This window comes from Nelumbo nucifera, chromosome 1, assembly GCF_055504915.1.
Source record: "Nelumbo nucifera cultivar China Antique chromosome 1, China Antique-T2T, whole genome shotgun sequence".
Taxonomy (NCBI): Eukaryota; Viridiplantae; Streptophyta; class Magnoliopsida; order Proteales; family Nelumbonaceae; genus Nelumbo; species Nelumbo nucifera.
The window spans coordinates 36,371,244-36,386,621 of record NC_142649.1 but is presented as its reverse complement, the minus strand read 5'-3'; the positions used below and the strand labels follow the sequence as shown (position 1 = coordinate 36,386,621).

General features: G+C 43.4%; 1 protein-coding gene across 1 annotated transcript; it reads left to right on the top strand.

Moving 5' to 3' along the window:
- Positions 1-11,272: 11,272 nt before the first annotated feature.
- Positions 11,273-11,968, top strand: LOC148803120 (uncharacterized). The gene has a single exon (XM_088894174.1). It carries the CDS (start codon positions 11,273-11,275, stop codon positions 11,966-11,968), a length of 696 nt encoding a protein of 231 aa, XP_088750300.1.
- Positions 11,969-15,378: the final 3,410 nt, after the last annotated feature.

Here is a 15,378-nt window from a genome sequence, read left to right as displayed (position 1 = left end):
GCTAGTGAGCAAATAATCACGCATACCTTGTAATGTTAGGGTTGGTGCCCTTATATAGGTGAGTTGCCGTAGGTCTTACGAAACAAGTCCGTCCGATCCGGGCCCTTGCTGCTAGGAATCTGTTCTACACTCAAAGGTGGACTTCGTGTGAATTGATAAGGCTTATCAAGTCCGTCCGATCCGGGCGGGATAAAGATAAGGGTTGCAGATGTGCAGTGTGATCCCAGAGAGGTCGAAGACAGCTAACTAGCTTCTAGAAGTTGGCTATGTGTCACCTCGGCAAGTTGGGCCATCACAAGCTACTCGGACCTCAGTCTTGGCCGAGGTGCCTGAAGCACCCGAGCTGACCTGGCCTGTTGAAGTGGTAGGGAATGCTAAATCATTATCCAGTTAGCAGATCGTTTCCATGTATCCAGGTGTTGATAGATCGGGCCAGATTACCCCTCATCATGTATCATTGATTGGTAATTCGTCCCAGACATTCTTAATGAAGTCACATTTCTTGGTCAATAGATTCCCAGTTCCTCATGTAAAGAGGGCACTCCTCAGAAAACATCATCCCATGCCTGACTAAAAAGTTGCGGAAAGCGAACCTACCGTAGTATAGCAACTACATAAAAAATTTCACACGAGGCTAGCATGATGATATCCATATGCTTTTAATCACTACAGTGATAATGGGTTAGTTTGGACATGTTAAGAACTTGTACACTGATTTTGGTGTTACCTCTCTGTTCTTCGTGTTCTTCCAGTTTCCGGTCGGGGAGATGATATCCTTTATTTTTTTTTTCAGATTTGTGTTTTGTCCATTTCTGATGTTTCTAATCAGCCTATCCCTAAGAATCTTAAACCCTTTGCACATGCCTTTTCCAGATCCAGGAATCTATAGGCCTATTCACAGTATCTAAATTCAGGTTGTTCAACCTATATTTGCTAATTACCACTCTTGCCCACATGTCCTCTTGCTTGGAGATGAGACACCAAGCTAGTTTAGTTAGGAAATCAAGGTTAGTGTCTCTAAAGTTACCCAGGCCTCCTAAAAGCTGCAGGAGGGTGAGTTTATTCCAACTAACCAAATGAATTATACGTTTGTCTAGTGATGAACCCCATAAGAAATTTTGCCTAATTTGTTCCATTTTTTTGACTATTGGAGTTGGGGATCCAGAAAATTTGCATAGCAGGTGACGGAACACTAGAAAGGGTAATCGTTGATTTGTTGAACTCTTTGAGAATAGCTCCATTATCAAAGCACTCCTTAACAACCCCTGTGAAAGTAGATCCTAAAATATTCCAGTACTTTTTCAAGAACTCTACTGTATTTCTGTTCAATCCCGGTCTCGTGTTATTTGGTAAAGACCATACGACCTATTTTATTTCCCAGTCAGTGACTTGGTGGAACCACTCTCCAGTATTTGTTGGGATCTTGCTGATCACTGGCTCTAAGTCATTACCCCCACTGCTAAAGTATGTGGAGGAGTATAAGTTTTTAAAGTGATTTAGGCACAAATTCTTCAGGTTGTTCAGGTTATTTATCCAAGTTTGGTTATCCTTGAGGGCCTAGATCTCTTAGCATGCCCTCTTTTAATGGACTACAATGTGAAAAAAAAAATCTTGTATTAATGTCGCCATTTTTAGCCAGTTTACTCTAGCCTTCTGGCTCCACATGATTTTCCTCTAGCTTAAGGATATTCATTTTGAAGGTTTGATTGAAACTTAGAGAGGAAACATGAAGGCCTAGTTTCGAGCTAACACTATATATGCCTTCTAGTCTCTTAGTACATGAAGGGAAGGGAGATCTAGACCTATTCATGGGCCGGGTAGTCCGATGGACCGGCCCGGCCCGATCCGCACCCCGGTCGGGTTTGGTCATGTAATTAGGCCCACAGGCCTGACCTCGGGCCTAACACAGTAAGCCCGATTGTGTTTCGGGCCGGGCTCGGGATTTGTCAAAAAAGCCCGGCCCGAGCCTGGCCCGGCCTGACTCAATATTATATATTTTATAAAATACATAATATGTATTTTATGTATTATATAAAATATATAAATAATATAATATTTATTAAAATATATATATTTATAATTTAATATATACATTTTTTTCTTTTTTCTTTATAATTTCTCTCTCTCTCTCTCTCTCTCTCTCTATATATATATATATATATTCAGTCACTTCAGCAATAGTAATAGCATAGGCTAAATTTCGAGCTCGGGCCTTATGAGGGACGGGCTCAGGCCCAAGTTGTAGGCCCGATGGTCGGGCCGGGCTCAGGCTCGGGCCTTAGAAAAAATTGTTAATACAGAGTGAAAGCCCGACCCAACCCATGAACAGGTCTAATAATATGGATGGTTGAACCATGCAGGGTGGTTAGGCAAAATTTCAAAAATTTCTTTTCTCCCTTCTAGAAATCGTATTTCCAGTTTTAGAAAAACTACATTTTTCAAGGATCGTTCTTGCACCAAACCGAACCAGATCTAAAATCAAAAGAAAGAAAGAGCAATACCTAATACGGAATCCACACGTGTAACTCCCAAAGTAGGTGTTCACGCCTAAAGAGGGTACCAAAACCCACTTCCACTGAAAATGACGTAGCTTGAGATGAAGCAGGTTCAGCAATGCAGTCCTTTAGCAAGAACTGCAATCCAATAACTTGGATCAAGCAAGGGAGGTGAGTACGAATTAAATATGATATTTTCTTGCAAAAATCAGAATCAGAACTGATCTCTATCAGTTCAAGAATGGACATCGAATTAGGATTAGGGTGGCAAGAGCAGAAGGAGAGAGGGAGAACTGAGAGCAGGGTGTAAACTTGGAGCAGTTCGCCCTCCTCCTTTTATATAGATCTTAAAGAGTTTATCTCCTAATCTAATTAAGAGTTTCCTAATCCAAATCAGTATTTGGATTTGGACTCTTTAAGTGGATAAGACTTATCCTCTTATCCTTATCCGTTGATCCAAACCCATATCAATACCCAAATTCGCCCATACTGATTAATCCAATTAATCTTTGGGTTTTAGGCCTATTAAGCAGGTGGCTCATGTCTTTTTATTAATTGCTGGTTAACTTGGCTCTCTTTGTATGACATGGGACCCTAACATTGACCTTACAAAAGTCATATGGATTCAACCTAGCTTCTGTGACAAAACCTGGTTGAATTCACAGTGAACCCCTAAATCTATCAGTATGAGCTCTTCATGAGCCCAACATTTACACTAAATAGTCCTTAAGTCTAGCCATCTTATGAAGGCCCAAGGACTATGGTCTTAAGTCAAATTAGTCCATCGGGTATAAAAGTCTTAAATGGTCTTACACTTAACCTCTCAGCCCTTAATAATCAAGCACCGTCCGACAAGAGAGGACCTCTCCCTTGGCTGCAAGGTATAGTGTTGCACTCTCTGCTCGGATGGATCCCGGGATTTAAAACCTTTTGCAAAAAAGCAAATCTCAAACACAGTTGAAATCGACTGCCGGCAGTTTTGGTTTCCATCAGAGAGAGTGCAGCCCCAATCATTCACTTTGTCCAACAAAGGGCTGATCCTGTCACTATAATCACCCACTCGAATGAATTCTCATACTGCCCCAACATACCTAGGTTTTGACCCTCTCTAAGGATCTCACTGATTGGCATATCGAAGACAGATTATCCGATAGCTAAGAACATTCTAAATTAACACAAGTTTCATAAGTGTCCAGTTTAAGAGTAATTACACAGAAACACACCAAATATAAAATGAATCAATTATATACTTTTATTCATTTACAATAAATGCATCGGTACATCAATCTGATTTGAGCTAAGGGCATACACTGTCTAACAGTGCAAAGATGTTTTTTTTCTAAAGATGTTACCAAAATGACTCATTCCAAGGCTTGGCAAGAGAAGGAAGGGCATTAGCAGCAAACACTATATACCTTCTAGTCTCATCACTTCTTTGAATGAGTTGTCAATAAGCCACATGTGTTTGATTCTGAAAATAGGGTTTGAATTCATACCTATAATGTCAATCAAAACAAGGCAGTGCTCAGACAACTCAGACGACATCCTAGGTTAGTGCATCACCTTAGGTCTTGGGTAGAGCATTCTCCATCTTGGGTTGGCAAGAATACAATCAAGTTTGGCCTTAACGTTCCTGATGCTTCGCTGCCCATTTGTCCATGTAAACTATTGACCACCAAACCCAAGGTTCATCATGTTGCAATCATTTATTACCTCTCAAAACTCTTCTATTTTATGACCATTCGAAGTTTGACCCCCTTTCTTTTCAGATGGATCAGTGATAGCATTAAAATCTCCCACCCAAATCCATGGCCTAGTGGTGTTGTTGGCCAATTGTTTAAGTTCCGTCTAGGTTATGGGTTGTCTTGTTCTATTAGGGTGACAGTAGATTGCTGAAAGGGACCATTCAAGAAGGGAGGGATGAAGGTGAACCGTAGCATGAATGCAACGTGTAAGTGGGGTGGTAAAGCAAAGTGTGGTGGTATCCTTGAAGGATGAAGAAAGGCCGAGGGACATTGGGTAGCAAAGGTGGACAGAGGTATCGGGGTTGATAGAATCGTGTGTCAATTATGGTATATTCCCCTTTTTATAAGGGGAAACTCTAAGGCTCTAAAGCAAAAGAAGCCAAAATGGGGTTTTATTCTTACTTGGAAATGGAATCCTTGATTTAATGTCGATTGTCAGGAGGATACTATTGGCGGTTCACCACATGCCAGGTGAGATATTCCTAGGACAAAGTTTCCTTTAGTCTGAGGATTCTCATGACATACGTGCACTACTTCCCCTTACGGATCTCTTGTATTGACTTGGCATGGATGACATTAGAGCTAGTCTGAAGCGTTTGCTTAATTGCTCCGTCATCTGCTGGTTGTCTCATCACGAGTAACTTTGGCTTGTCGCAAACACATAGTAGTTCTTAAGTCCATCGTAAGTTCGTGATGGCTTTGAACTCATTGCAAGCCTATGATGAGTTATGGGTTCATCGTGTTAGACAGTATATGCCCTTACCTCCAATCAGATTGATGTACAGATACATTTATTGTAAATGAATAAAAGTACATTATTGTTTCATGTTGATATTGGTATGTTTATGTATAATTACCCCTTAAACTAGACACTTACGAGACTCGTGTTAGTTTAAAATGTTCTCAGCCATTGGATAGACTTGGGAAGTTTATCCTGCCAAGGCTAACACTGATGTGCTACCAAGTTAGGGCAGCTTGTCTCAGTTGCTAAGGTTATACCCAAAGCACATGTAGTGTGTGTTTGGATGAAACACTAAACCCGGACCATATTCCAATTACGCCCTGGACCTTGGAGATTGATGGGCAAAATTGGAAAGTTACACATAACCCCTAGACTTGATTATGGTACTACACTAGGTGTTGCATTTGGTTGTCTTTGATATGCCAATTAGTGAGATCCATCAAGGGTCAAAACTTGGGGATGTTGGGGCAATATAAGAATTCATCTGAGTGAGCGATCATAGTGATAGGATCGGCCCCTTTGTCGGACAAAGTGAATGATAGGGCTTACACTCTATCTGATGGAAACCTAAACTACCGGTAGTAGATTTCAATTGTGTTTGAAATTTGGTTTTGCAAATATATATGTATATATATATGCTTTCTGAAAAATGTTTGCGAAAGGTTTTAATTTCCGGGATCCATCTGAACAAAGAGTGTGACACTCTACCTTGCAGTTAGGGGAGAGGTCATTCCCTATTAGGCGGTGTTGTGATGATCATTATGGGCTGAGAGGTTAAGTGTAAGAGACTATTAAGGGCTGATTACCTGATGAGCTTTATTTTACTTAAGTTCATTATCCTTGGGTCTTCATAAAATGGCTGAATTCAATGATCATTTAAATGTAAATGTTGAACCCATATTAAACCCATAGTGATGTACTCGGGGGTATACTGCGTTTAACAATGAAATCAGCCAAACTTTTTCACAGAGGCTGGACTGAACCCATGTAGACTTATGTGTGGTCATTGTGGGGTCCCACACCATACAAATCAAGCCTAAGTAAGCCATGCAACACCTTGGGTCATGAGCCTTTGAAGGAAATGGGCCTAAGGCCCATAATTAATAAGATTAAGTAAGTTGTCACATGACAACTTCTGGGTCAAATCCGGGTTTAGAAATGGGTATGGAGCACCCACCCTCTTAAGAGGATAAGGATTATCTCTTGATAAAGTCCAGATCCAAATTAGATTTGGATAATCTCCTAATTTTATTGGAGAGTGCTTTATAAGGAGATAAAAGAAGAAGAGAGCGAATCAGACTAAAACACAACTCTCTCTCTCTCTCTCTCTCTCGTTCTCTTATATCTCCCAAGAAACTCTATCACGACCTAGGCTTTCAAGGATTGATAGAGATCAGTTTTCTTCTAATTTTTTCAAGAAAAATTCAAAGGAATTTTAGGCTCACCTTCCCTAGTTTGATCTAAGCAGTTGGGTTGCAGTTTTGCTGAAAACTATGTTGCTGAATCAACTTCACCTATATACTGTATCATCTTCAATAAAGACTGGTTTCATGACTGATTTGGGCAAAAAGTTCCACCTATACACTGTGACCAGTGTGAGATGGAACATAAGATGCACTCACACCAAAAAAAAAAAAAAAGAAGAGTGTGAGATGGAGCATAAAATGCACACACACTAAAAGAAGAAAAAAAGGGTGAGACGGGGCATAAAATGCATTCACCCCTAGAAATAAGTAATTATGGTGACAGCTAAGGTTCAAAGGGGCATACTAAAGTTGAACTCTCATTAAGATATAGTTACAGATGTGAAACGTAGTGCAATTTGATTATTAACTTTGACAATTAAGGAGCTGATTTATATATTGATTGGGAGTGAAGGTTGGACTTTGAAGAAATTCATATTCTCCTTTCCTTGGATCTTATACATGTGTTAAATGGTAGTTTACAAGAATAAGAGCTGAACACTTACAAAAGTTCCCCGACTACTCAATGCATTTCTATCCTAAAAATTCACCCGGTAAATGGTGAGAATAGAGGAGGGGAATGTTCAGTTTATGGCTGATGTCTTTACTTGAGGACAAGCAAAAGCTTAAGTGTGGGGGTATTTGATGAACATACAATTTATCTATAATTTATGAGGTCTTAGAATGGATTATTATGCCAATTTTATTTAATTTTGCCCTAATTTAGCTTAATGCTAAGAAAAGATTTCAGGGGTAATTAATCCAAGAAAAAGAAGGCAAAAGGTTAGAAAAGAAGGTCAAAAAAGACCAAATTCATCCTAGCCCGGTTATGGAAGCAAGAGAGCACACTTCGGCCCGAGAAGTACAAGTTGATTCCTTGAAAAAACTCAAGAAAAGAAAGCCTAGCAAAAAGTAAAATTCGGCCCAGTAGAGAAGGTTCATTCTCAGCCCAAAAGAGCAGCCTAGAGTGTAACTATCATGTGCTAAGAGGGAGCCTAAGTGCAGCCCAAAGAGCTAGAGGCGGAAATCCTTAGAAGGCTTTTAAAAGAACTCTAGAAAGTTCAAGAAGGGGGTGTAATACACCCCATTCTAGAGGCTTCAAGAATGGGCAAGAGTCCCCTTGAAAATCTATATAATGAGGCCTCTAGAAGGAGGGAAGGTGTTCATTTGCTTGAGTTCAAGGCTCTCCCATCTCTAGGGGTTCGAACACCTTGAAGAGAAGAGAAGAGAAGAAGGGGTAGGCGCAAGAAGGAGAAGAAGAAGGGCTGAAGGAGTTCAAACTAGCAAGAAGAGAAGAATGTGAATTTGAATTTAGGGGTTTTTGATTCAGAGATCTAATGTAATTAATTCCTTTTTAGTTTCATTTTCCTTTGATTCGAATTTAGCTTCCTTTGATGTAAATTTCTCTCTCTCCCTCTTCCATTCTTTCTTGATGTAATTAAGTTTGTAAAATTTCAGTTCAGCAATCAATTTCTTTTTTATTTATTCAAATGAATGTGAATTGTTCTTGAAGTTTCTTGAATAGGGGTTAATTGTAGATCAATTTAGCCAATTAAACTTTCAAAAACTCATATTTGAATTCTCATATCTGAGATTGCAAGATCTGAATTGCTTAAAAGAGAATTCATATCTGTAAATTTTCATATTGGTCGAATTGATCTAAGCTTGGATTTTTTAAAGTGCTTGAGAAAGACTCTAGGAATTCAAATCTACTATTCAAGAACTGAATTGCATGCAAGGTTAGAGATAGCTTGCACAATTCAGTTCGTGATCAATTCAGATTTGAATTGATGCCTTAGAAGTGTTTGAAGAAATGCATGCATTAATGATTAGATTCTTGCTAGAGATAGAAGAACCGTCACTCATGCATAGGATGAATATGCGCTTGAGAGAGGATGTTCATGACCTTGGGGTATGCCAAACTAAGGCTCAATCACAATCTATTCGAATGATTCAATTTGATTAATTGCTGAATTCTGAGATTAACATTAACTGCTTACTCTTCTAACCTGAATTGAAAGCAATTGGGCCAATAATTTAAATAGATTTTAGTTTAGGATTTTTATCTTTTGAATAAAGTTTTGATTTATTGTTGATCAGATAAGAAGTGTCCAATTTAGTATTGGTAATTGTTTCCTAAATCCTCGTGGAAACGATACTTTATTCACTACTTTACTACTTGAACGGATAGTGCAGTTGCTAATGTCACAATGAGCCACAACAAAAATGTTGCTAGTGGTGTGTCTATTTTGGAGTGCATCATATGTTAGGACTGGTCGGTTCTTGTATGATTTTTAGCCCCCCTGTTTCTTGATAGGAAGCATTTTGTCAAGAGACAAGCTTTTCGTTCGCAGTTAGATTTGATTTTTTTTAGCCCCTTTATATCTTGAAAAAGTGCATTTTATCAAGAAACACTTCCAAGTGACTGTGCGGCTACCTTGTGTAATTAGTATTCACTAGGTAATGGTTCCAACCCCTTGTGTCTTAGCGAAGTGTTTTCTACTTCCAAGGGTCCAGTGCATGTGCTCTGTGTCATTTGGGGTCACCGAAGGGTGGTTGTGAGCTTTGAGAATCTCATGGATGGCTCACAGAAATAGAATTGCCACCCATTTTTTAGAGGAAATGGGCTCTCATTTTTATATTTGGAAATTTCGATTTAAGGTTGTTCCCACTTGCTAGTTACCATTTCCCGTTCACCAGTTATCAAGCTCAGTTTAGAATGAGTAAAAATGCAAATATGTATAGTATAAATACATACAAAATAAAACAAAATACAAGGTTTTTGTACTGTATTTGTACTCCATCTTCGGATTATGGTTGAGCTGGCCCCATATGCCATGTGTCACCTACGTGGCCACCTTATCTCATCAGCCACGTTAGCGCCGCATCACCTCTGCGACCCCACCTTATCTCCTCGGCTACATTAGCGCCACGTCACCTCCATGGCCTATCTTATCTCTCCAGCCACGTCGACAACACGTCTGCTAGATAAGTGTGACCCAGACAAGAGAATGTCATGTGAATGAGGATTCCACTGGGGATTAGGTCTTATCCCGAAGACCTCAGTGGTTAACCTCACCCCGATAACCCCGGAAGCCTCATCCGACCAGGACACGGATCTTCGGCTATAAAGAGGTACCTTCCGCTCAAGGTAAAGGACCAAACTCTTGATTTCCATACTGTTACTCTACTCGGACCAGCACCATTCTCTAACAACTCGGCCCGACTACCCACCTTCCTCGACTATCTTGAGTGTCGGAGTATCTACCCGGGGATAATTCCTCGGACCTTTGACTTTCTTCTTGGTTTCAGATCTTGGAGTGCGGATTTGTCCTTCCACCACGGCCTCCTCCAGTTGGCAGGACTATCTGACTATGACCTCGGTTCAAGAACTACCTCAGATCGAGCATCATCATATTGGCTCCATCTGTGAGAAGTGCACAAAAAGCTATTCCAAACCTTCTTTCCATGCAATCAAGAAGATAGCAAGAAACGCGTCTAAACGTTCAACATGTTGATCCCCATCTTAGGGATCCCACTTTCATTGCGACCCTCCATGCTGTGAAACTTAGCAACCTCAGTATCAAGTCGCGGTCGACCCTGCCCAATTCCAAGCAATGCAAGAAAAGGTCGACCAGATCTTGGCGATGATGCAATCATTGGGTCTACAACATGGCCTCCTCATACCATCCCCCTTCCTGCCCCGACATGTATTGCAGTCGATCCTCGCCTTGACGACAACAAAGCGCGTTGGTCGGACAAGGACAAGGCGCGGCCTGAACAAGAAAAGCAACAGACTTCAAAAAGATCAAGCTCCTCAGCCCACTCCCGCGAATGCGACAACTGTAGCAAAACTCACTAGTATGCCCAGATTCTAGCAAAGGAAAGGCTCAGCAAGCAGACGCAGCATCTAGTCTTCGTCGCCGAATCCAACTCAGTCAAAGATCACCAGGCAGTGCCCGAGAAGGAAAGAGCCATGCCTACAGCAGTTCCAGACAACAGGGACATAAATATCCAAGAACTCCGACAGAGCCTGATCGAGTTGGAGCGCAGCCAGGCTAAAAAGAAGTGCAACCCCTCCGGTGGTCCGACCCATAGAGCCGAGCAATCAGCCCGCCAAGGAGTCGCCCTTCACCCAGGACATTGTGGAGGAGCTCCCCCTAGCTTGCTGGCGAGCCTCGCAGTTCGAGAGATACAATGGATCCAAAGATCCCAATGACAACCTTGAAGCCTTCAAGGCTCAAATGATGCAACACAGCTCATCCGAAGGCCTGACGTGCAAAGACTTCATAGCAACTCTTAAGGTCGTGGCCCTATCTTGGTACACCTCCCTTCCCCCGTACGCCATCCCCTCTTGGGAGCAACTAGAGAGCCAGTTCCTGGCACAATTCACGGCCAACAAAAAACATTGGAAAACTTCGGTAAGTCTCTTCCAAGTGCGGCAGAGGAAAAGGAAGTACCTCAAAGAATACCTAGCAAGGTTCAACTCAGAGGCCTTACACGTCCAATCTGAACCAATCGGTAGTTGTCATAGCCGTCATGCAAGGCCTCCACCACTCTCCATTCAGCTTTTTGATCTCAAAGGATCCTCCTCAGGCTATGGTCGCGCTGATGGCCCATGCCCAAAAATACATTAACGTTGAAGAAGCACAAGCACAACTAAGGGGCAAGGAAGAACAATGCGATAAGAAGATTCAGGACCATAAGACAGAGAGGGTGGACCGAGACAATAAGAGACAAGACCATTGACCAGACCGAAGGCCGAGGACCACGCCTCTAACCTATAGGATTTTTACGTCGCTGACTGCACCGCGGTCCAAAATTCTGATGCAGATTCGTGACAACAAGTATGTCAGGTGGCCCGAGAAGATGAAGACTCAGAGAAACAAGAAGAACTGGGACAAATACTACGAGTTCCACCAAGACCACGGCCATGATATTGACAACTGTCACGACCTGAAGCACCACCTTGAGGACCTGATCCGGCGAGGCTACCTTGGGGGCTTCATCGACATAAAAGAACACAAGCCGAAGGAGAAACCATGCCCCAAACCCCCGAGCCGAGCTTCCCCAGCCAGAGTCGTTGCTGTAATATCAGGAGGGATGGCCTCTAGAGGGGAGAGCAGCTCAGGCCGAAAGAAGTATGCACGGTTGCTCGAGATTGACAATAGAAAACAGAAGAAAAGGCGAGAGGATCCGATCACCTTCATCGACAACGATCTCAGGGGGGTCCAAACCCCGCACGACGACGCCTTCGTGATCACGACTGAGATAGCCAACTACAAAGTTCGACGCATCCTAGTAAACACAGGGAGCTCAGCTGATATCTTATTCGAAGAGGCCTTTGAACAGCTCGGCATCAATAAGGATCGCCTCACGACAGTCAACACTCCCCTGATGGGCTTCTCCGGGGAGTCGTTCATGCCCAAGGGAAAGATCACCTTGCCCTTGCTGATCAGAGATGGTGAGATAGCATATACGGCAATGGTGGACTTCATCGTTGTCCGTTGTCTCTTGTCTTAAACGCCATCCTCAACCAGCCGACCTAGAATGCTCTGCGGGCCTCTGTCTCCACCTTCCACCTCGCCATGAAATTCCTGACCCCATACGGAGTGGGAGTAGCACGTGGGGACTAGAGGGAGGCACGGCAATGTTACCTGACGTCTTGCTGAGGAAACTACCCAGCCGTAGAAACCCTGACAACATAGAGTATAGATCTACAAGACCAACTGAGGACACAGTGTTGCCAGCCTATTGAAAATCTCATCTAGGTGCCACTCTCTGAAGAAGACCCCGAGAAGATAGTCTAGGCCGGATCTCTCCTGGATGATCATCTTTGGGAAGACCTCGTGTAACTACTAAGGGACCAACCAAATGTGTTTTCTTGGTCGGCGACGGACATGCCGGTGATTAACCCCAAGGTCATCAACCAGCGCTTGAACATCGACCCGCACTACTGACCAATTAGGAAGAAGAAGAGGAGCTTCATTGCAGAACAAAGGCAAGCAATCAACAAGGAGGTCCAAAAGCTGCTCGATGTCGGCTTCATCTAGGAAGTAAAGTACTCGAATTGGCTGGCTAACATGGTAACGGTGAAGAAGGAAAACGGGAAGTGGAAAACCTGCATCGACTTCATTGACCTCAACAAGGCTTGTCCCAAAGACAGCTTCCCCCTGCCAAGGATAGACTAGCTCATCGATGCAACGGCGGGGCATGAACTCCTAAGTTTTATGGATGTGTTCTCAGGTTATAATCAGATCCAAATGCATCCCGATGACCAAGAGAACACTGCCTTCATCACAAACTGTGGGATTTACTACTACAAGGCAACGCCATTCGGCCTCAAGAACGTCGGTGCTACTTATCAGCGACTAGTGAACGAGGTATTTAGGGATCAGCTCGGCTGCAACATTGAAGCGCACGTCGATGACATGCTGGTGAAAGCAAGAAGGCCAAGCACCACCTGCCCGACCTCAAAAAAGTCTTTGGCACCCTCAGGAAGTATAGAATGAAGTTGAACTCAACTAAATGTGCCTTCAGGGACGGCTCCGGTAAATTCCTGAGGTTCATGGTCACACAGCGAAGAATTGAACCCAATCCCGAGAAGATCCAGGCTCTCCTCAACATGCAATCGCCCCAGACCTATAAAGAAGTGCAACGCCTCATAAGACGAGTGGCCGACCTCAACAGGTTCATGTCCAAGTCTATAGACTGATGCCTGCCTTTCTTCAAGGCCTTAAAAAAGGTAAAAGACTTCTAGTGGACCAAGGAGTGCGAACGGTCCTTCCAAGAGCTGAAAAAGTACCTAAGTTCACCACCTCTCCTCACAAAGCTGAGCCCTGGGGAGGAGTTGTTGCTTTACCTCTCGGTCGGAGGCAAGGTGGTCAGCTTGGTACTGGTCAAGGAGGAAGACCGGGTGCAAAGGCCATCTACTACACCAGCCCTGGCCCTAATCACCGTGGCAAGGAAACTCAGGTTGTACTTCCAAGCCCACAGCGTTCGGGTGCTTACTGACCAACCCCTCAAGCAAGTGCTATAGAGGCCAGAAGCATCTGGCCGCCTAGTCAAGTGGAGTGTGGAACTGAGCGAATTCGACATCAAATATGCACCTCGGCCCGCCATCAAGGCCTAAGCCTTGGCCGACTTCTTGGCAAAATGCACCTTCACAACCCAAGGTCCAGCCCCAGCACCAAGATATGGACTCTCCACATGGACGGTTCATCCAACAAATAGGGCAGTGGGGCCGGTCTCATCGTCCTCGGCCCAAACAACACGATTATAAAGCATGCCCTCAGGTTTGAGTTCAAGGCCTCCAACAACAAAGCTAAGCTCGAAGCTCTGATCGCTAGACTCCGACTTTCCCTAGACTTTCATGCTCGGCACGTCGAAGCCTTCAGCGATTCCCAAATAGTGGTCAATTAGATCCACGGCTAGTTCGAGACACGAACCCCAACCATGGCATGCTACCTAGAAAAGGTGCAAGAGCTCATCCAACGACTCAATCACTTTGTTATTTAGCAAATTCCCCAAGCCGAAAACACCCAAGCTGATGCATATCGAAGTCAGCTAGCTCATCGTAGACCGATCTTGACCCAACGGTATGGATGGACACATTGGCCCAGCCCAACATAGCATTGACGGCTCTTCTCATCCTCCCCGTTCAACAAGGCCCGTCCTGGATGGACCCCATAGTGTAGTACTTACAAGATGGTACACTACCAGAAAACCGAGTAGAAGACAAGAAACTTGCACACAGGTCGGCCCAATACTGCCTTATCTAGGGACAGCTCTACCACCAGTCACATACTCTCCCCTACCTGAGCACCCCGACACCCAAACTCTGGCTCACAAGGTACTTTGGCAAGGTTACTACTGGCCAACCATGAATCCGGATGCAGCCTAGCTTGTCAAAAAGTGCAACCGCTGTCAGAGGCACTTCAATCTTCATCACCAGCCAGCAGTCCCTGATAACCCTGCATTTTGATGCCTTAAGGGTATCAATTCAAGGGTATTTTCAACCTTAAAAAAGTCAAAATGTGTCATTTTCCCAGTTAAAATCAATTATGTGGTCTTTGAGGGTCTCTATGCAAATTAGGTAGAAAACTTGGAAGTTTTCACGGATGAAATACAATTTTTGGGAAGCTGGTGTGAAGTCCAACTGAAAGATGGGGTGTTTTTGTAAAGAACTGAGAACAGGAGGACGCCTCCTATCTGCTAAACCCAGTTGGCACCCATCCTATTGTATTACCATGCTCCCCTCCTTAGCAAACCCTATGGAGCCTTTTTAACCTAATCTTTTCACTCTTAGCAAACCCTAGCCACCCCAAGGTGTTTAATCTCCACCCTCCACCTCTTTTAATCTCAACCAATCATTTTAGGGCTCTCCTTTATAGCTTTTAAACCCTGGGACGCCACCTATTCTGCTAATCCTCACCATTCAACTCCCCACTATTAAATCTCAGCCACTCCCTCCACCTTATATCCCAACCATTCAATTTAGGGCACCAACTATTCTTTTAATCTTAACCCTTCAACCCTAGATGTTTTAATCTATACCCCCCATTTCTAAGCGCCCAAATCTCAGTCCTACATAATATTGGGCACCCTCTCCTTTTAGTTTTAGTCATAGAATCACCTCAAAACCATCTTAGCCATCCATTAGAAACCCTAAGAAGTCCCTAACTTTGCTAAATCCCAGCTGCCGCCCCCCTCTTTCTCTCTAATTCCAGTTATATCCACCCTTCTCTATAAAAAGGACCCCAGGGGCCCTAGAGAAGGGGTTGGTCAATTCACTTGGTTTAAGACTAAGGTTTCTTGAGGAGTTCAATGGTTGTAGAAGGGGAGGACGCCCAGTTCTTGTCAGGAGGGGTTCCTGCAAACTGCTCAACCAATCTACAACTACTGCCACTAGATCTAATCAACCACTCTTTTAT